Source organism: Lytechinus pictus, unplaced genomic scaffold (genome assembly GCF_037042905.1).
Source record: "Lytechinus pictus isolate F3 Inbred unplaced genomic scaffold, Lp3.0 scaffold_19, whole genome shotgun sequence".
Classification (NCBI taxonomy): domain Eukaryota; kingdom Metazoa; phylum Echinodermata; class Echinoidea; order Temnopleuroida; family Toxopneustidae; genus Lytechinus; species Lytechinus pictus.
This window is the reverse complement of record NW_026974140.1, coordinates 2,813,550-2,836,865: the sequence shown is the minus strand read 5'-3', so window position 1 is coordinate 2,836,865 and position 23,316 is coordinate 2,813,550. Positions and strand designations below refer to the sequence as shown.

Below are 23,316 nucleotides of genomic sequence, written 5' to 3'. Positions count from 1 at the left end.
ACATAGGCATTTGTGATTTGATGATTATTCATGTATTCCTTTCAAAATATTTATTACATCCAAGCTGAAGAGTAATAAATAGAGCCTTCATAATCACTGGTATTTGACAGTAGCCTAAACAATAGTCAAATGTGCCAAAGGCAGACAATAAAACAGATTTCCAAACTTTATCCCTGATGTACTATTCTAGTCACCTGGTCTATACAATGCCTTTTGTTCTTAGAATTTGAATACTCTACCGGTAAAGCTTACGCAACATCTACATTTGAAAATTATAGTGCTTATCCTAATGAAAAATCACAAAGGTCATTTGAGAAAAGTTGATCATGAGCTAACTGTGAATTGGCTTATTTAGTGAGCATACTTTACCTGGAAAGGATCACCAGTCGTTTGTAGTATAGTCGCTCATAACTTTATGAACAGCTTTATGAAACACCCACCTGTACCGACCGCACAAAAAACGTTGTAAGCCTAATAGAGCGCTAATTAATAGCCCCGTCAAATCTGTCTGTTTGTGAAGTAAAAACATTTATTTCAATGTGTAAGTAATGCATTGTTGTAACATTAGGCATCGCTGCCACATTACCGGTTGTAACAGGTCCTCTGTTTAGCACTAACAATGTTTCTTTGCGGGCAGTACTTGGCCCCATCGTACGGAGAGTTGCGATTGATCTGATCAACCTCAACTATAGCAAGCCAGCAATGTCAACATCTAAAATGCTTGTTTGTTAAAAATGTTTTCTTGATATTATGTTTGTTTTTATACAACAGTGTATTGTTTTCTTCTAAATTCAGTGTTTCTTGTTGTTAACAAAACACATTGTGCAAATTCCTGTACGTAAATTATTATATTGATGGATTTCCATATAGTTGAGGTTGGTCAGATCAGTCGTAAGTCTTTGTTAGACAGGGCCCTGGGCCCGTCTTTCAAAGAATTGCAATTGATCCAATCAGTCACAACTATGGACGGCCAGCAACGTCAACATCTATTTATGCATGTTTGTTCAAAATATGTTCTAACTATGATTTATATTCAAGCATTCATTGTTTCCTTGAAAAGTTCACTGTGCTTCTCTGTATTTACGAAGGACAATGTGCAAATGCCAAATATCCTATAGAAAAAATTATGACACTGATGGATTTCCATAGAATTACGACTGATTGGATCAATCGTAAGTCTTTGTAAGATGGGGCCCTGGGGCCCATTGCAGAAAGAGTTGCTTTAAACGCAAGCCAAAAAATCAACCGCAAGTCCCAAATGCGCGCTGTTGATTGGTTGAAAATCAAGTTGCGCATGATTTTTAAAGTTGCGATTGATTGCAACTCTTTCTGCAACGGGCCCCTGGTCTATGAAATCAAACAATCCAGGGCCCCATAACATAAAGCTTAGTGATTGATCTTTTGGCTAATTTTTACAATTGATTGTTATTGTGTATCAAATTGTAGTTATCAGCTATATGACAGTTTCATGTTACAGGGGCCCCCCCGAAAGACCACTTCACAAGCTGATATATTCTGCATTGGTTCAGAGGATCATTTTATGCATTCACAGTTGCTCTGGACTGGTCCATGCTTGATTGGGCTAGGAAAGCGACTGTGAATAAGATATAAATCTTGGGTAAAAAAATTAATGGGTGAATTGCTTCTACTGTAAGAGATTGGAAAATGAGAATGCAGTGAAAGGGCAAGGTCTTCTGTCACTTTCTATTGTGTATGTCAACGGATTGTCTCTTTCCAAATGAGCATTTCTGTTTCCTCCATTTGGTTTTGATGTTTGATTAATCTGTGTTAACCTCCATTGAACTTTAAACATTTAAGTTTTTTAACGATTTAATTACCAACATCTGATTCTGTTTTGTGTAAAGGGCAAATTGAATTTATGTTGCTTTTCTTATATCACAAATTATATTTTCAAAAATTACTCAGAATGATTAAATATTTGTAGGATTGATAAAGGTGACTTCTTGAGTTGAAAAGGGGGTAATTTTTTTTGTAAAATGATTTTTTTTATTCATGATTTAATGAGGTATATCCATGAATTGTTTTATAAAATGGGCGAGGTGGGCAGATAAACAATCTGACATGTTCATCAGTCATCAAAGTCGGTAACAGAGACTTGAAGTAAATATCAAACTACTGTCTGGTGTCCACCTTGGCAGATATCTTTCAATATGGATCAAGTGATGTGATGTTGACCGTTTGTCAGTTGAGCTGTAGAGGGCAGTAGACCTGATATCCAATAGATACTAGTTGGATGTGTTTAGGAGCATCAAGAGTACTTTGATAGTTGGATACCTCAGATTTGCATCTGCAATATGTTTTTTTTTCTCTCTATTTTGGTTTTCTTTGAGTTATTTGCTCATGAGTCATGACACTAAGAAATTGAGTGTTGTACTGGCATGACTGATTTCTTCCCTCGTCCATTTAACATTTTTGTATTGGTCTTGCCTTCTGAGCCGATGACTCTGTGGCCTGTGGTCTCAGATCATCAGCCAGTAGAAATCATTGTAGTTTAAGGGCAAAGTTATGATAATTGTGTGGTGAAATGAGCACCTAGATAGTATTTCATCATCTTTAATCTAACAACTTTCCTTGATTTTGAATGACTGAGAACTTGAGAAGCATCTTTATCTCACTGTTGCTATGGTTACTGTTTGATTAAACATCTGACAAGTCATTTCACAAAGAGTTCTTCAGGGGAGCGTTTCATCAATATTTTCATCCGACAAGTTGTCAGATCTGACATCTTTCCATGATTTTGATTGGCAGAGAAGCACTGTTCCTATGGTAACTGTCGGATAAAATGGGACTTGTCGGATAAAACGTCCGACAAGTCCTTTCATGAAATGCCCCCCAGGTCTATGACTTTGCACTCCTGCCATCTGCTTTTGGCACTATCTGATATGCACAAAGACTAGTTACAGTCATTCAATATAATTATGCATTCATATTTATATTTTTTTAAGTTTTTTGTATCTTCAGTAGTGCCTTAACAGTCTATACATGTAATATATTGGAGAGGCAGCATACTGTGGGTTAGCAGTGGCATGACCATCCAAACTTTTGTTTGCTACAACCTTCTGGCACCACTGAATCTTTTCATGAAAAGTTGATTCTCATCATATTTCCCCCTTTTCACAGGTTTGCACTCACTTACATTTATATACCTTTTTAATGATAATATACATGTATTTATGTAAACCTTAAATCAAACAACATGATTTTTTTGTTCTTTTTGCTGTAGGTATGAAAACTTACTTCATCGCTGGTCGCAATGCTTCTGCGAGCCCTGCAACCAAGTACCATGGCAACATGTCCTCAGCATCACTGGACGCAGCCTCCGGGAGTGCAGCCAACGTGACAGAAGACACAGACAGTGAGCGTGGTGAGGGAAGCGAGGCCAAGCAGGACTTACAGAGCAGGAAACCATTGCTGTCCTCTAATATCAACGGCGCTAGCGGTAGTGGGGGTAGTCCAGAAAAGTCTGTTGGGGAAGGATCAGAGACCGTGGAGGAAGGCAAGGATGCTGTCTTGAACCATGCTGAAAATCAAGCGGTAAGGAATAGACTTTGATTAGATTTTATTTCTATTTCAAAGCAAAAGATATATCAATAATTTAATTTAATCTTGTAAACTTGAATTATTGTTGCAAATTTGAATAAATGTTAAAAATTGAACATTTCTATATTTTTATTGTATTAGAAATTATGTACAATTTATATGTTTTGTTTTTTCTCCACTGTGAATTCAATGGCAATTCAGCTTTCAAGCTGCAATAATTGATTAAATTCATCTTGAATCCTTGAATTGAATTGATATAAAAAGAACTAACCCAATATACCTAGGTACAATATAGTGGAACCAAATTCAGGAGCAAGCTTGTGAAAGAACATTAAATGATCAGCAGTATTTGAGAAAAAACAGATCAGGAAAAGACTGCGGCTGCTGTTATGTCACAGTTGATATGTAAGATCTCTTTGCCTATAAAACACATTGAATCATTAAACCGGGTACCAAGAATTACAAAGCAGGGCCAAATTTTTCCTAATGTAGGTCAAATGTGAGTTGCAAATTGATCTGATTTCAGAAATAAATCAATATACATTCATCTGTCATTTCAAAGTTGATAAATTAACACTTCATTTAAGCAGTTCCAGATCAACATAATTGTTGCTGCCAAAACCTGATTAAGCTGTAATGATAATTAATAGACATGGATGTAGTGGATGACTTGATTACTTTGCTTCTGTTTATCCTCACTAGGGAGGAGATAGTAAGCCAGAGAATGGCGGGGTCATCAGTCAACCAGGCTCTGGTGCGGAAACCCCTCAGGGTGGGGCGATGGAAGCAAGCCCCATCACTCTCAATGCATCCATCATCATGCATCATAATGAAGAACCTAACACAGAGAACCAACTCACCAAGTTCCTCAAGGAAGATGGTCAGATGGACTACTTTGAAAAACCACCCATCAGTCAGTTCTCTCTCAGGTAAATAAGACATGCTGAAGGTGTACAGACCTGCCAACCAGTACGTTTTTGGCGTATTTAGTACGTTTTTGCAACCAAAATACCACAGTACGTTTTTCTTTAAAAAATACTTTTTTGTAAAAAAAAAAAAAAAAAAAAAAAAAAAAATTTACAAAATCATAATTTATTGAGAAAAATCATCTCTATATGTCTCTTTTTCATAAAACGTACACAAATATGATCAATGTAATTTCAGGTAACTTTTTTTTTTTCAATCAGTTTGTTAAAACCAGGGTGAGATATATACATGTTTAAATTTTTTTTTTTCATCTGCAAGAGCAGTGTGCATTTTAGCTTGCATGCAGCTTGAGCGCCGCGATGAGCGAGTGCGCCACGCATGTTATTATAAAATACTCTTTTGGGGGGAAAATACACTTTTTTTAATGACAGAATACACTTTTTCATTCCCAGAGGTTGGCAGGTCTAGGTGCATCATAAAACGGTTCATTAGTAATACAAAAACAAATTACACATGACTGGAATCGGTTTTATATGGGTAAATCAGATTCTCAATTATTTTGAGTACCATCAGCTATGGTTGATATTTGGGGAGTATTTCATGAAACAAAAGAGTTGGTGATCTTTATGGACTACTGTTATAAGCTAGTGCATATCCTTGCTTCTGACTCCTTGAGAGCAAATTGGTCAGTGAAATTCACTGACAAGCATTTCATGAATTACTCTTTGGATCTTTGTAAACTGACATTCTTGTTTCAACAGTAATTTCAATCGATGCAAAGTTTATTGGTATTTTTATGCAAAAGCTGATTAGAGTTGTAAGGCAATTCACACCACTCTGTTGACATGCCGGTTACAATACGAGGTATCTCATTTAGCTGGTCCACTGATCACAGAAAAGGAAAATATGTGATTGATGTAATCTCCAAATACCTTAGATACCCTTTCAATCAATGATGAATGATAATCAAGTCGGTTTTAATAAAAGCAGAAAGGAAAAGGACGATGTCTGTATGAAGTTTTCCAAAAACTTCATTGAAATGAAGCTGTCATTATTTTAAATTAAAATCAAAGACATTTGAAAAACGATTTGATGAGCTCCTTCCAGCTTTCCTTTTTATTGATATTCAATTCCTTATCCAGTAAAACAAGTCATTTGCAAACAGACTGATGATTTTGAAATGTATTATAAACAGTGCCAGAGCCTTTCAATGAATGTACTTTCATTGTATTCATGTAGTGATAGAAGCTTTTTTCTTTTGTGTCTTCTCTCAGGTTTCTTGACAGAGAGGTCGAGGACAAGTACCACTCTCAGTTCACTCCTGATTACATGCAACCTGACCGCCAAGTTGATGGGAATGATGATAAGCGCAACGAACGTCGTCATTCATCAGAGACAATCTCTACCACCCGCTACAATACCCTACTTGATGTCTGCATTGCATTTGCCACTTTCATCCTGGTTGGCATTTCCTGTTTCCTGGTGTTCAACATACCTATACCTTGGGCTGTCTTATTCCCCATCATCTCCATCCTGCAGGTTATCATCCTCTTGGCTATGGTCCGAGAAGCATTCTGCAGGAACGTTGGCATCATCCTGGCCGAGTACATTGCTGCACTGTTCCACAACTGGTACCGACGTCACATCTTGGGGGCGCTTCTCCTTTGCTGTCCAGTCATCGCCGTCTTCACCAACTACTCCTGTGACAACGATGGCTGCTTTGGCGAGAACCGGCTCTTCTTCTGTTTCCTTCTGGTGGTGTCACTCTTGCATTTCTGCAACTTTGTCCAGCTGAACCTGTGGATGAAGCTCCTTCTTGCATTAGCAAGTGGTACCATTCTGCTGGTCCTGCTCTTTATATGCAGGAATTGTCCTGTTATGGTTGACATGGAATTCTTTGATGGTACTACACCTACACCCTATGATCTGGTTGACGCTACACCCACCATGCTGACAGATCTCTGTGAAATGAATTCCCACCATTATGTCAACCCTGAAGAAGTCATCCTTGTCATCATCCTCCTGCTCATCCTCATCTTTGTCTTAAATCGTGAGTATGAGATTGGCTTCCGACTCAACTACTACTCCAACTACCAGGCTCTGGTTGATCATGAAAAGATGAAGAGTCTCCAGGAAGAAGCAGAGAAATTGCTGCATCACATCGTGCCACAGTTTGTCACCGAGCAGCTCAGGACCACCTCAAAGTTCTCCCAGAATCACGACAATGTCGCCGTAATCTTCTGCAGTATCGTCAACTTCAATGACTTCTACGAGGAGGCATACGAGGGAGGCAAAGAATGCATCCGAGTTTTACATGAACTTATCAGTGACTTTGACAATCTCCTCAATGATCCTAAATATAAGGAAGTGGAGAAAATCAAGACGATAGGTTCCACTTACATGGCTGCATGCGGACTTCGTCCGAGCGAAAAGCCAAATGATGTACAGACACTAGTCACTCTCATGGACTTTGCTGATGAGATGATGTTGCAAATACAAAAATTTAATGAAGATGTCCTGAGCATGACAATTGGTGCATTTAACTTCATCTTGAGGATAGGATATAATCATGGGAAATTAACCTCTGGTGTTATTGGTACAACCAAGCTCCTTTATGACATCTGGGGTGATACTGTCAATGTAGCTAGCCGTATGGACTCAACGGGTATGCCTGGTCATATCCAGGTTACAGAACACTCCATGAAAGTGCTACAACCATATTATGAATTTGAGAAGCGAGGAGAAGTGAAAGTCCGGGGCAAAGGAGACATGACGACCTATCTTGTAGTGAAAAAAAGACCTGTTCCTCTGTCGGAGACCCAATAAAGGTACAAACTGTTCAAATTGATGTAAATCCTTCAAACCATTTTCCGCAATTCAAATTCAGTCATCACTACTTAATTGTCATATCTTGCATTGGTTTCAATCGGAAGCCTATATATTTATTTTATGTTGACTGGGCTTTAAGGGCATTGTAAGTGCAGAAATTTGTAGGGTACAATTTGTTTCATAAAATTGATAAAATTACCAAGCACAAGTTGTCCATACCCGGGCAAGTTTAGGCCATAGCTCGTGAGCTGTAGTAAGCTTTCAATTTCATTATTTTATGATTTATTTCCTCCATTCGTGCTCTTTTTTTATAACAAGTTTTTATGAATAGATGAATAAAATCAGAGCCAAGATTATGATAATCTTGGCATAGTTTAAAAAACTTTGTATGAATTATCCAAAATAAAGATTCTATCAAAATTCACACATCCACTTGGGAGTGTTCCAATCTGACTCCATTTGCTTTGTGTGCATGTGCATATTGTGGAATCTAATGCAATACAAATATGCTGTACTTAAACAAGAATCTGCCAATATGTTCCTGTACATTCTGCACAAAGAAGTAATCAAGTTTAAATAACCACATTTTTTTTCATCATATTACACAAGACCAAGATGAGTGCATTATATGACCATTAAGGTCTACCATAAAAAGTCACCAGAAACAAAATTTTAGATGAAAGTCCCATCTGACAGAGGGCTTTCTTGAAGCTCAAAAATGCTGCACAGCTCAGAACCAATAGGTGATCATTTATCAATGGGGTTAGCATTCACTGTACCATAGATTGTTTTCTTTGAGAAAAGGGAGATTAAAGTTTACAAGTCTATTGAAGAACACTTACTCTCCCATTATTGTGCAAAGATTACAAAAAGAAGATTAGAACTCAATAGAATATTGATGAAAGGGTCATCAAATCGCCCCAAATTAATACACTCATTGAGCATATCCTGTTCATTGTTTTGGGACAAGAAACAAACCTTCCCATTCAAATTCTTTGGAGGCTCTCAGAGAGACATTATATTAAGATCTTTGGAAAGAGGGTACAACATTGAATTAAAAAGGACAAAAAGGAAGGTTTAATTTCACTTTCACTTTTATAATTAGGGTCATTTTCTCTGGTGTTAGGGAAATGTGGATGCATGTTAGAAATGAAAGCAACCACAGACTTGACATTTGTAGGTTCACTCTGTTTATTTCCAATTTGTCTTATGCCAATTCGTCCAAGTGCCAACCCGTCTACTACCATTGATTTGGTCTACCGTCAGTTCGTCCACTCACCACATGGTCTACTTTCATTTAGTCTAATGTCATTCCGTCTAATAACCAGTTGGTTCAATGTCCAATTAGTCCTTATACCATTTGGTCTAATTGGACTGTGTGTTAAATTGTGCAAAATGAATTAAAATGAAATGGATATTAGACCAACTGGTTATGAGATGAAATGGTCATAGACAAAATGGTGATTAGACGAAGTGATGATTGGACCAAATGGTTAATGGACCAAATGATTGTTTAAAGAAATGTTGATGGAAAGAATGGCATAAGACTAAATGAAAGTAGACCATGTGGTGAGTGGACGAGTTGGCGATAGACGAATTGGCAATTTACAGGTTCACTCTACGAGAGAGCACAAGTCTAGTAAATTAGTACAAGTGCATTACCTAAAGTTGTTTCAAGAACTGTTTTACTTAGTGTAATATTCAGAAATTACATTGTATGTTCCATGATTTACTGATCAATATCATTACAAAAGAGAATATACAAGCAGTACAATTATACTAATGTAAAGTATGGTACAAAATCAATAGAAATATGTTAGGTGCCACCATTTGCAGGGACTTACATTTCAAATGAACTTGTCTGCTTTATTTGGATATGGGATAACAAAATCTTTGGTGTTTGCCAAACGTTTTACAGCTATATATGATAAGATAAGAGTTGTGACTCAGTGTAATAATTATTTGGGGTTCCATTTCATAAAGAGTTACTATGGTAACTCTGACATTATAACAACTACCATGGTAATAGCAGCCAATCACAATCAAGGTTTCCATGGTAGTTACAATACTGACATAGTTATATATGTCTTTAATATGCTTTTCACATTGCATTTCCTTAACCCCATACTATCCTTAACCCCGGACTTAACCCCATACAATATTTTTTTTGGATTCACACTGTCTTTCTTAACCCCATACTATCTGCTTAGCTGGGGTTAACACCTTAACCCAGGACTATCCCACAGCTCATGAATATTGAAGATTTTTCCATACAGAGCGTGATTAATGTGCAATTTCGACTTTTGTGATTGGCTATTGCTTAGCCCCACTTTTCCTTAGCCCAGTTTCGTTTCACACTGCGTCTCTTAGCACTGCAATTGTGGTGCTAGCACCACAATAAGCCGGCTTACCCTGCTTTTTTGCAGGGCCAGATAGTACTGTACTATTTACCGTGCTAGCCCACTTTGCTAAAACGTAGTGTGAAAACGAAGTGGGCTAAGCTTAACCCCAGGAGCTTAGCCCCACTTATTTCCTGGGGTTAAGGAAAAAAAGTACAGTGTGAAAAGCATATATGAAACAGGGACAGGAATTTTTTTCAAAATGGACAACTGCCTGAAGAAATATTTTGCCTCTCAAAACTACAACCTTAAAAAAATCTTGACTTTCATTAATTCCACTGCTATCTGTCTGTTTGACTGCCGTGAAGTTACCTGCAATATTAAGTGATTTCTTTCTATTTTTAACGCCTTTATTGGTATTTTGTCTTATCTTTCTCTCCATTTTTATCTTCAGTTCAGGTGTGCAAAGCAGCCAGTCTTGCAGAGCGTTGATCTGTGAAGGACTCCAGATAGAACTACAACTGAATCCATAGAACAACGAATAAAAACCTGTACTGCTGAACACCGCCTCTTGTGTACATACCAACGATGTAGAGAATGACCACTGAGTTCACACATGTCTGGAATTATGATGATGAAACCATTCTGAAACAGGGTTTAGCTGTATTTAACATTGCCACATGATTTTTTTTCTCTTTTTTTCACTTGATAAATTTGATTACCATTATGACTAAAACCATAGATTTGCTTGTATTTGTTTTCTTTGATGAAAGCATGATAGAAAGGAAAGTCTAAAATGGAAACGTAGAGATCAAAGTGATATTTTTCCTCTCTTTATCAATGATTATGGATTCATGTTGATATTGAGACCCTATTCCCATAAAGTTTTTGACATGATCTAGTATCCACACGTGCTTTGAAAACACGATTAGTATGATGGAAGGGACAAAGTCAAGATTGTAGTGAAAAGTCTTAATTGATTGGAGGGGGGTTCGTGGTTTGATTAGTAATAGTCTTGATAGATTGGTTTGTTAAATATTGTATTAGGGGTCTTAATTTAGTGGTTTGGAAAATATCACATTCATTGGGGGTCTCAATAGAGTGGTTTAGAAAAGAATAGATTAGAGAGTATGGGGGGTTGATAAAGATTGAATTAGCTGTAGGTTTTAATAATTATCATCATTATTTATTTAACAATTTAATATGATACAAATATTACATAACAATTCAGAAAACAGAGATTTGACAATGTATGATCAAAAATGTTGTCCTGAAAGCCATGGGGATAATATATTTCACTTTTAATAATAAATGTTGCAATAAACCTTTTGTTCCAATATGATGACTTAATGAAAAAGTCTTAGTATGGGCTGATAAGGAGTGTGTTTTTTATCAAGAATTGCTTATGTGGGGGACTTAAAAGAATGGTTTGGTCAGGAGTCTGAACACAGTGAAATTGGTTAAGATTTTGGTTGTAATGACTGAATAGAATGGGATTGGACAAGGTTTGGGTGTGATAAGTTCATACATTCAAAATACTAGTATGCTAGCTGTGGGCTTCTCCATTTTTTAATCCATTGGAAAGATATGTATCGAAAATAAATTAATATACTGTGACAGGACTTTGTTGATCTGGAATAGAGAATTTGTGTTTGTTTCAAACTTTTTTCTGAAATATTTGTCCTTGGTCAAATTACAAAATACAAATTGAATGATTTTTTACATATGTTTTAGTTTCCGCAGTAGAGGTGATTTATATATCAGTCAACATTTCTCATTTTGACAACAAATAATGAGAAGCTTAGTTTTCAGTTTGCTGTATAAACATTTGACTGGTGCAGCATCCCAAAACACCATGCGACATTCACTAGCAAATGAAATTAATGTCCAAGTCCACTAAAATCAATTTCATGATATATGATTAATCTGCTGACTCTAAAGATTGATTTTAGCCGTTAGAGAACTACCCCCCTTCCCTTTTCAATGAACTAATTCGCTGAAAACTTGGTGTTTTATTCTTGCTCTTTATTGTGTGTGTGTGAGTCCACACCATCGCAACTTTTTTTTTTCTGTATATGGTTATTGCTTATAAACAGCATCACTATAAAATCAACGTGAATTTGCTTCACCTGCTGACAAGTAGAAAACAAATGAGAAAATATAGCATGGAATATTATTTTAAAGTTCACAGTGATATTTCTTTGTTACCTTGTCAGGAACAAAGCGACCTCACTTTGCCATTTCGCCCAACAACTTTTGAAACATACATGTAACATGAAATATTTGCAAATTGTAAAAAAATGACTCCCAATGAATTTATGTTTATTATTGCATGGGTATCTGTCTTTCTTTGTTATTTTTTTTTAAATTTGTTGACAAATAATCACTGAAATTGTTTGTGGTAACACAATGTAATGATAATTTTTATATGAGCGTATTATTGAAGATACCCACTATCAAATAATGCAATTGATTGTGAAGCTCTTTGTTACAGGGCCCTGGAAGTGGTTGTTAATCTGTTGTTTTGGCTAGAAACAAGTCTTTTTAGCTCTTTCAGTAGAACTTCCATCCTTTTCCTGTCCTAAGCTTTGCAGAGTTCATGCAGGTCAGGAAAATTCTGGAGCGTCAGGAAATTTAGTTTTTCCAGAAACAAAAAAAATAGATAAATGGTCAATTGCATATGGAAAGACATGATAATCAAATTCCAGATAATTTGATTAAATGACCTATAGAATGCCGAATTGTGACGTCAATTTTTCAAATTTTGCATTTCGGCATTTTTGATGCTATATATAGGTAGAGCATGATGAAATACACGTACCTCCACAACCCTAATGTGGTAGGAATCGTTTCATCAGACCCAAGATATTACCTCATGAATAGTTAGCCCCATTAAAATCAGTGTATTATCAGCCTGGATCTAAATGTTATGAACCAGGCAGTACTGCATTGACTTCAATGTGATAAATCATGTATTCATGAGGTCATATCTTGGGCACCCATTGACCGCTTCCCACCAAATTTGGGTTGTAGAGGTATTTCATCATGCTATACCGAAATATGGAATGAAAAAGTGTTTAAAAAAAAGGGGGGGTTTTGGTGACGTCATCATTTTGGTACTCTATTGGTGTCAGTGACCAACCTGTTTGATATTTGGGTAGTGATGCTCATACTTCAGGCACTAGTGGGGACTTTGTCGAAAGTTACATGACCATCTATTGCTAAATCTATTTGAGCTTTCCAAATCAATCAATCATATGTCTTGCAATTACTTGTAAGTTTGCAAATGATTGCTGATATACTTCTTGCAACAAGGTGTGTAAACTGATTTGCTACAGTTGAAATTTATGAATTGCAAAAATTTTACAATTGATTGAAAATCATTTCTGACCACACCCCCTAAGATTGACAAGTCATGGAAAATGTCCATGTCCCTTTCTCTGGAAGTCAATGAACGTAATTGGCAAATGTATGATGCCAACCTGGTGTTTGGGTCATAAACTAGTCCATAGGAAAACAGGAAAAGACGTTTGGTACCACTAAATCTAGGAAAACGTTGTATGAGTATATGATACGATGAAGCCCTTCGTCTTGCAGATCTCAAAGAAAAGTGTTATAAATGAACAGAATTACAGAAGGCAACATTAGACAAAGGTGAACTGTTATGAAACAAGCCACAAACACCCTAGGCTATGCATTGAGTATATTACAACTATTGTTAGGTACTTTGTACATATGTTCTTCTTAATAACAATAATAATAATAATAATAATAATAATGATAATAATAATAATAATAATGATAATGATAATGATGATAATAATAATAATGGTAATGATGATGATGATAATGATAAGGATGATATTAATATTAATAATATTAAAGCACTTTATCAGTCTTAGACTGCTCAAAGTGCTTCACAATAATTTCTTCTTCCCTGGCTGCTATATTATCTGCTTACTATCCAATTGGATACAGTATGATGGCAGCCATGATTTTTTAAACTCCTTTTAGAGATACAGAATTTTGTCACCTCAACAGTGTTGATATATATCTATATGTTGTGTAGTCTCCCTTGTCTATGAAATTTCAAATATGGTTAGGCAAATGAGAGCACACACAAAAAGCACATTTTTTACTGTAAAGAGTTTCAATTAAATGCAAGACGACATGTACACATGTAGACTATTCATGGTTGTCAGTATGGTATGTATCTTTTGTTAACTTTCCATATCACATCAAACCAGTTTTTACACTTGCACATATATTTACACTTGTTGATATATATATATGCATCTTGAAATAATGATACTAGAGGTGATGTCTGATGCAACACATTCTTTCTTATGTTCATAATCTCAGTTTTGCTTTCAGCAGCAGCCTTTATACAGAAAGTGAAAATATTTGCAGTTGTGTACCCTCAAAACTGAAATGATCTTATGAGCTTCAGAACAGAGCATCAGAAAAAGACTGGTAATAAATGAACATTTAGATAAGAAGTAGTGACACAAATATTGTTTATTTTTGTATGATTTTGAAGAATAAAAATGAAATAGGATGAAATCTTACTGAAAGTTTCATTTATTAAGAAATAATTTCTGAGCAATGCACAAAAATACTGAAATTACCACATTTTTTACAGTCTGTGGCATGCAAATTACCTGTTGTGAGTTATAGTATACTTTTTAAATCTTTATGGATAAATAAAAAATATGATTTGTTAAATGCTATGTTATGTACCATATACTGTAAACATATGTCTATGTTATGATAGTTTTATTCAGGTGAAAAACTGCTATATCTATTCAATCGGCAGTTATGTTAATTAAGCTCAACTGACTTGGGGAGTTAAACATTTTTGTAATGTTTCAAACTTGTAAAATGACTGTAGGGTTGGATAAGGTATGGAGTTTCTTAGATCATTATTTCTTTAGAGATCTGCATAGAATTGATTTTAGATTGATTATTTGGTGAGACATATATCTACATCAGATGCTCACAATCCAGGTGTTCAATTGATTTTTAGTGATGATTGATTACCCGAGTTCTTGAATTGCTAGAGTTGGTAGTCTTGTAAACATAGTTCTTTTTAAGCTCTTGTAATATCTTTCATACTGCTGCAAAATTGCATATTCATACAGATTCTTGGTGATTTGTTTCATTTTTTTCCCACTTATGCTAATATGAGTAGGAGTATTGCTTCGCAGGTCATGCAACGAACTGACATAACATACTTATTGGAAAGGAAAAATGATTTATAAACTTACCTCAGCTTAATTGAATTTCACCTCTCTTCTCTCAATTTTTATGACTATTGAACGGGATATATGTTGAGACCTTACCTTTTAAAGCTGCCCAGATATTATTGTCATTTTAAATCAAATCATCATTAATGGTATTTTTAATCATCTCGTTTCAATGTACATTATAAAATTGAAATGGAATTGTGTAAATGGAATACTAACTAATTTGATTTAGATTTCATGTTTCCTGTAACATTTGTACACTGCAAATATTATCTTGTATATGTTAATGATTTTTGAAGAAGGAATACCTGACTTTTACCAGGGATTATATAAAAGAATGTTTTTGTTTAGGGGTGAATGAAGTGATCTTGAGAGTAAAATAGATATTTGCATTGCAACAGTTCAGTTATTAAAAACACTGAGGAGAGAGAGTGAGAGAAAATGGAAAGAGAGGGGAGTGGACAGAGACAGAAAGTAAGAGATATAGGGAGATAGGGGATAAGATTGATAGAGAGAGAGATGAAGGTGAGTACATGTATACAATGTGTGTGTGTGTTGTTTAAATATGCTGTTCTATGATAAATTCACAAAAGAGAAATTTAAACATTTGATGTGACAAAATGAAGAAAAAGTTTGTCATCATATTGTATTGTAGAGTATCATGTAAACGGTGCCTACAGCCACATGAGAAAATATATATCCTATAAATAACTGATTCATACACTGTTCAATCATTGTATTTGGTTTTACACAGAGTCCAGCGCTTTTTTAAAAGCACTTTGGCGTGAAGAGTATCAATTTTGTAAAGAGATTTTAAGTTGAACTATTTAGCAGATTGATAAAAAATAAATAGCTGGCCATTGAACATGTATATCCGGCCAGATGATGGCGTCCTGTGTGTCTAAAGTACATGTAGTAAACAGTACAGATATAATACTTTATGCTGTCGATATAATATTGTACAAAAAGTGCAGTTTGTAATATAGATATAAATACTACTAAATAATAAATAATTGGCAGATGATATTGCATAATTATGTGCTTTTAACTGGAATGTAAATGTAGATCATGGATGTATAAATTTTTTTATTATTATTTTGGTTCGAAGTTTGCTGATCTTGATTGAGTTTTTGTTTGTCATTGCTGTGAAATATGAATTTTTATTTGCTGAGTATCCATACTAATCAATGGTAGATCGATATTGACTATTACATGATAAGATACAAATAAAGAATGCAATATAATTGCAGCTCTGTTTGCAGACCGTTTTGTCATTTGTTGGGGTTGAAATGAATGTTTGAAGTTAATTTAAATACATGAATATATTTAGACATGGTTTCCATTATCTAAAGACTTCTGATAATGGTAGCTTTGCTATTAATTACAATGGACGCCTTGAAACCTGAGCCTTGTTACCAAAGTAACTAACATATTGGCAATGTTAACGTAAGTCGTAGGTCCCTTGTGAAATAGGCCCTGGTAACTGGTTTAAGAAAGCTAATTGATATAACTCCAATGATAGTGTTAAGAACATTCTAACCACATTAGTTTCCATTGATGACAGAGTTTTACAGTTAACTAATTTGCAATCACTTGCAAATTGTTTTATTATTGATTTTATTGAAGCAAAGTTGAAAAGATCAATTTGTTACAAGAATGGTTTCCATCTGAACCACATAAAACACAGAATATATTGGTTGATTTGGACAAAAAAACAAGGAGTCAAATAAATGTAACAAAGAATATAATGTAGGCTTATAATGATAAAAAAAGAATGTAGAATAAAAACATCACAATAGGTTAAGATAAAATTAAAACTGCAAAACTGAAATTTATATAGACACAATCCCCTCCCCCCCAGGATTTTTTAAATTTCCCTTAAAAAAAAACAATGAATTTGAATAGACGTGGTAGATAATGAAGTATTGTATTGTCTCGAGTGCTTATCAATAGTATGAGCACGACTGCAAAATGAAAATTGGAGAGAAAATTTTTTTGGATCTCGACACTCTTTTAGGCCAAGTCTACCCTAATAACAGTTAATTGAATGAATATTTAGCAAGTGTATAACAAAATTTTGTCAAAATTTGATGTGAAATACAGTGTGACAGTCATCTGACAGTTCGAAGTTTCACTTAATTAAAACGGATTAATATGCACATCTTTTCTCTCATTTGCATGTCACCTGTTGGCAATAGTTTGACCCTATTGGGAAGGTGGTTGTCCCCCAACCCCTTCCCCCTTTTAGTCCACTAAATGGTCTCATAGGCCATGTACAAGACCTTGGGTCTGTTTCATAAAGAGTTACAAAGGTTGTAACTTTGCCATTATGGCAACTACCATGGTAGCAGGGCTCAGCAGCCAATCAAAATCAAGGATACCACGGTAGTTGCCATAATGGCTGCCTAAGTTACAACAGTTGAAACTCTTTATGAACGGGGGCCCAGGAAAGGTTTCTTTTTGTTGATTTGTGTTCTAGATGGGTATTGAAGTAAATTCATCTTGGTTGCCATCTTGGAAACCTTGAGCAATTTTTTTATTAGCCTAATTAGCATATATACAGTTTCATCCGCATCCAGACGTCTCCGCTCCCACACCACTGCACATCTTCAACTGCTGCCTGGACCAAGAACTAAAACCAACTATGGTGACAGATCCTTCTCAGTTATTGCCCCGAAACTCTGGAACAATCTCCCCATTAATTTCCTTTGTTATTCTTTTTCTGAGATATCTTGTATTTTCCCCCTTCTTTCTTAGCGCTTTGAAACTTTTGTATAAAGCGCTCTATAAATTTTGTATATTATTATTATTATTATATACAATATGTAGTATGCTACTACCTTTAAACCAGAAAGACTGAAAACATATCATTTTTCTAAGAGTTCCTGTGATGAGGAATAGATTCATGACAATATTTTGTTTATTTTGAAGGTACGCAATTATTGTCATTGTAATTAGCATAATGAGCTAATTAGCATAAGAATAAAATATATGTATTTGTGAATGTTTCTCCAGAAACCCCCAAAATACAGCAGCCTTTCTAGGGTTTTCTATGAGGAATTCATTTTCTTATACTAGTTTTACATTTTGACCAATGTAATTGTTATAATTATCATAGTTTGCTAATTATTATACACTACTGTATATGTTTAATATATTGATTTCTTTGTCAAAGTACCGTCTACAAAGTCCTGAAAACATAGATGATACAGCTCTTCTAATGTTTTCTATGTTAAAAAAAACTCATTTAGGACACTTAATTTCCCTTTAACCGATGACAATGTCTTAATTGGTATAATGCACTAATAAACATCTTTGTGCAATATATGAATTTATGAGTATCTGATTATAAAAACGGCCGAAGATCAATTTTTGGCGAAATTGAGAAAAATATGGGAAATAGATCCTTATGCAATGACTCATCTTGTGTACAAATTATAAATCTGAAATCATCTCGGAAATGCCTTAAATAAATAAGGAAAATCTGTTACGAGTGTAAGAAAAGCCCAAGGCTTTTCTTGCATTCATATCATAGCGCCCTCTCTCTCATTACTTCTGCTACTTACTTCAGAAGTCTATCATTCATATGAGTGTAAGAATGACCCAAGTCCATATGATTCTAAAAGCGACCCAAGTCCACCAGACAAAAGGCCCCGCCCACAAGTAACATGAAAATATTAATTTTCGTTAAAAAAAATTTACACTTAACCTTGTTTACGATGTTCTCTGATGTCTTTTGGCCAAATATATTTCAATTGCCCAAATTTTTTTTTCGATTTTCTCGAAATGACCTCCTACGGACTTGGGCCTTTTTTTATATTCATGTACTCATATATCCTTTTTTTTTTTTTTTTTAAATCGAGAGTGCCTGAAAATATGAACACTACAGTTATCTTGTGGTTTTTTATGACGAGGAATTCATTTATTACATTATTTTCCCCTTTGAATCAATGTAGGCAATTATATGCGCTAATGTGCAATATAACATTTTCTGTCACTGTATTGTCGAACACGGCTTGAAAACATGGATAAAACAGCTCTTCTAATGTTTTCCACGACTAGGAATTCATTATGTTATGACCCTAGTTTTCATTGTGTAATCAATATTATAGTTTTAATGAGCATAATTAGCAAAATGCACTATTGTGTTCAATAAATCGAATTTTGTTTATCAGGTAAGCCTGAAAATATAAATCCATGTAATATATATTTTATACGGCTTCTATACGGCCATGACTTTGGTCCTGCAGTTCCCACAGGCGGCGGAAGCGGGGGGACACGTCCCCGCTAAACAAGAAAAAAAGAAATAAAGGAAGAAAGGAATGGAGAAAGAAAGAAGAAAAAAAAAAAGAAAAGAAAAGAAAAAGGAAAAAATAACAAGTATACTGAACAGCTGAAACAAAAAATATTGACACCCTTTATAGAATAGCGAAAAATGACAGTTTTTACATGGCCAATATACACACATTTAAGCTCGCTCCTAATGCGATTTTGTTTAGAAAAAATGATAAGCAAAATGAAGGAGATATAGGTCAAATATCTCCATTATATAATTAGAACCCAATTTCAATAAACAGGTTGTTGATTTCATACAATTTTTTTTTTACAAAATGCCCTTTGGAAATATCAGAATTCAAAGGCTGCAACACTGTAAAAAACATTAGTTGAAATTACTCAAAAAAATTGCCTGAATTTTTTTAAGTATTTATGATTTTGGCAGTTTTAAGTAAAATTTACCTATTTTCTTTGCATCCATTTTACTCAAGAAAATTAAATTACAATAACTTAAATTAATTAAGTAAAACAATCACTAATATATATTGGAAAAATCAAATGGGGAAGTGAACTTTCATGATTCGAAAGTCCGCTCCCCATCGTCCCACTTTTGGTGGCATCATTTTCATCTTAGACATGTTACATCCAAATATTAGACTTTGCGCATTGTTACTTACCTGTACATGTATAGGTACTAACATTGATATTTATACGCTATCGTTTCATTCTTACAAATAAAACAGTGAGAATAATATAAGCATTTTCAGAAAACCTAAAAATAAATCTGAAATTTTCTACTAAATGACTATTTAATGTTGCTCTTTCTTTGATTCAACAACAGAATAAAATAGTTAGCACACCCTTATCCAACACAATTTCAAACACAAATAGATATGACAGTTATTAAAACAAAAACAACATTTACTTGCTCTAATGAATACTCATGCATTATTTAAATATGGCGTTAATTGAAAAACATAAGTACATTCAACATGATTTTATAAGTAATAATCATTTTTGCCTAATTGAGTTAGATTTTACTCAATCAAAGCAAGCTATCAATACGTGAATTTTCTTAAATGTATATTGAACCGAAATAAATCAAGTAAATTAAAAGACAAATTAAAACTACTTAAAAAAACGAAAAATAATTACAAATTGTAAATTCTACTGAAATACATTAAGTGTTAATTACTGATTCAGAATTTGTTTTTACAGTGCAGGGGCTTTGCGCCCTGGACCCTATACCCGCCACGGGCTTCGCGCTACGCGAAGAAGAAAAAAAAATGGAAAAAGGATGACGAAGAGAAAAATAAGAGCAAGATAAGAATAACAAGAAAATTAAATAAAAATAAGAAAAATAAGATAAAAATAAAATAAGCGGAGGGGAATAATTGGAAAATGAAAAAAAATTGGGTCATTACATAAAAATGAAAGTTTCGCTCGCGCTTCGCGTTCACATTCCCTGTCAGGGAGATAATCTGCTCAAGAGGATAACATGGAGCTTTGAATATCCCATTTAAAATCAATATGCACAAATTATTTTGTTTGCGATTTGATTATCCATTGTATTTTGTTCTTGCTTACAAAAAATGCTGCAAAAAGTTCAACTTACGCTACGCGCTCGCATTATTTTGACAGGGAAATTTAGTGAGATACGTTTATCGTGTTCATGGCTTTAAAAAAAGTGCATAGAATGTCCGGTTTTGTGTCGGAATATCAAAAAAGTTTAGCTCGCGCTTCGCGCTCGTATAAAACGTTTGCTCATTTATCCATCCTGTTCATAATTCATGATCATGGGGGGGGGGGCATTTTCGAAAAGCACGTAGGGGTACCAAAATCAAGTCGGGCCCATGAGGTGCAAATTCTGGACACGCGCCTGCCTGACTAGATGTCTCATCTTGTTTGTAAGAATGTTTGTAAGAAAAAAAAAAACTTAGATGTACTTAAAACATTAGTGGGGACTACTCCCTAAAAAAAATCAGCTTTTACTTTTAGCAGCCGACTGAAAAAAATGTGGGTGAATATATTTTTTCCGTCACCCCCCCCCCTAAATTTTTATGCTTCCGCCTCCAATGGCTATGGATGGAACTGTGATCCTAACTTTATCTCAATACAGTGACAAAGAAATATATGTATTGCACCTATATGTTAATTAGCACATAATTTTGTTAATTACAATTATTACATTGATTAAAATGGAAACCTAATGTCATAAATTAATTCCTCATCATAAGAATCCATAGACTGATAGACGAGCTGTATTGCACATATTTAGCGCATTGTGTTAATTACATTGACTTCATTGGTACAAAGGGATGAATAATGTCATAAATGAATTCCTTATCATAGAGAACCATAATTATAATAGCTGTATTCACTAGCGTACCTACGGGGGGGGGGCAGACTGCCTCCCTGACGAGTCACAACCCATGGAAGGGACATATCCCTGCCCCCCCCCCTGACGAGTCGTGAAGACCTTTTTTTTTTGCTTGTCAAATTTTTTTTCTGGTACGAAATCCTTTATTTGTGGTTGAAGACCTTTTTTTTTTTTTTTTTTTTTTGCTTGTCAAATTTTTTTGCGGACGAATTTGCCCCCCCCCCTGTGGAAAATCTGATATAAAATTACAATGGAATATAATATACACACTCTAAAAAAGGGTAAAAATGCTCCATGAGGGTACTTATGTGTCCAACCAACATTGGGCATTTTTATTTATCCAGTGTGATGAACACTTTGCCCATTCTAAAGTAATTGCCTGCTCGATGAGATACATCTTGCTCAATAGGCTGATATGTAGCTTAAAATATATAAAGTTTTGAAGTCAATATACAAAACATATTTCAACTCGGACATCGAGCTTTCATTATTTTGTCTGATTTACCAATTGATATGTTTTAAGTGTTCTGTAAAATGACCGTTTTATGGTCGGGATATCAACATTTGCAGCTCGCGCTGTGCGCTCGCATAATTGATTTTCATGATAAAAAAAATGAAATGTATTCAGAACGCCCAAATTCTGTCTAACTCTGACAGTAATGACAATAATGACAGTAATATTTATTCTCAGATCACCCCAACGGGTATTGGAGAACATAACAACATTTGAAACATATTTACATTTGAATTTAAACATATTTACAAAAAATATATACGAACAAAAAATACAAACAAGAAACCCACATATTTCACTGAAATATTATGATAACATAATAAGATATAAATAAATTATTTCTTGAATTACTAAATTTTAGAACTAACAGAAAAAAAGTAAAACATGATGCGTACAAAGGCACCAGCAGCAAACTAAATACAAAAATTAAACAGTTTATCAAATAATACATATGTGATATCTATATCTATATAGTAATCAAGATAAATTATTAAAAGACAAATAAAACGAAATAAATGAATACTTCTATTCTTTGATTACTCTATCAGAAGCGAAGCATAATTATTTTACAAAATTTAGCCAGATTTAGAAGTGTTTTTAATTTAGCTGTGTTGAATAATTTTTCCATTTTGTAAGTGTTATGCCTCTTTGTGAAGTAATTGTCTAAATATAATTTTCTCTCTGCTGAAAAAGCCGGACAAACAAACAAATAATGGTATCCATCGCCTACAAGTTGTGATTGACACAGATTGCAAATTCTATTATTTCTTTCAACATTTTCATACCTCCCTGTAACTATTGGTAGACGATGGTTTTCACAGCGGAATTTAGAAAAGCATATACGATATTTTTTAGGAAAAACAATCATGTATTTTTCTAATTCAAGAGACTTTTTATAGATCCGATAATTAATACATTGAGGATTATCATACATTTTCGAGTACCAATTTTGAAAGAGGCAATCTTTTAAACGTTGATCAATTGTACGTTTGATCCAAGTACTGTTTGTGGTTTCACATGTATACCATAAATCAGACATTCCTAGCATATCGATAGTAGTTTTAATTTTTTTAATCCATGAAGATTTATATACGTTCTCATTATACAAAACCTTCAAAATTCTATATATCATTCCCGATAATTTGTTTTCCTCAGCATGTTCTAAACTACACCAGAAATTAATCATTCTATTAGAGATATATTTTTCAAGACCATATCTACCTAGTTCGCCTAACACCATACAAT

At 34.4% G+C, this 23,316-nt stretch overlaps 1 protein-coding gene across 2 annotated transcripts; it reads left to right on the top strand.

Annotated features, from left to right (window-relative positions):
- The first annotated feature begins 474 nt into the window (after nucleotides 1-474).
- LOC129261030 (adenylate cyclase type 9-like) lies at nucleotides 475-13,417 on the top strand. 2 transcript variants are annotated; one of them, XM_054899069.2, is made up of 5 exons: nucleotides 475-541; nucleotides 3,245-3,555; nucleotides 4,264-4,490; nucleotides 5,763-7,316; nucleotides 10,116-12,724. In XM_054899069.2, exons 1-4 carry the CDS (start codon nucleotides 538-540, stop codon nucleotides 7,312-7,314), a joined length of 2,094 nt encoding a protein of 697 aa, XP_054755044.2. In that variant the 5' UTR covers nucleotides 475-537; the 3' UTR covers nucleotides 7,315-7,316; nucleotides 10,116-12,724. The 2 variants fall into 2 exon arrangements, with proteins under 2 accessions (XP_054755044.2, XP_054755042.2); XM_054899067.2 differs by having other exon boundaries at nucleotides 476-541; nucleotides 10,111-13,417.
- Nucleotides 13,418-23,316: the final 9,899 nt, after the last annotated feature.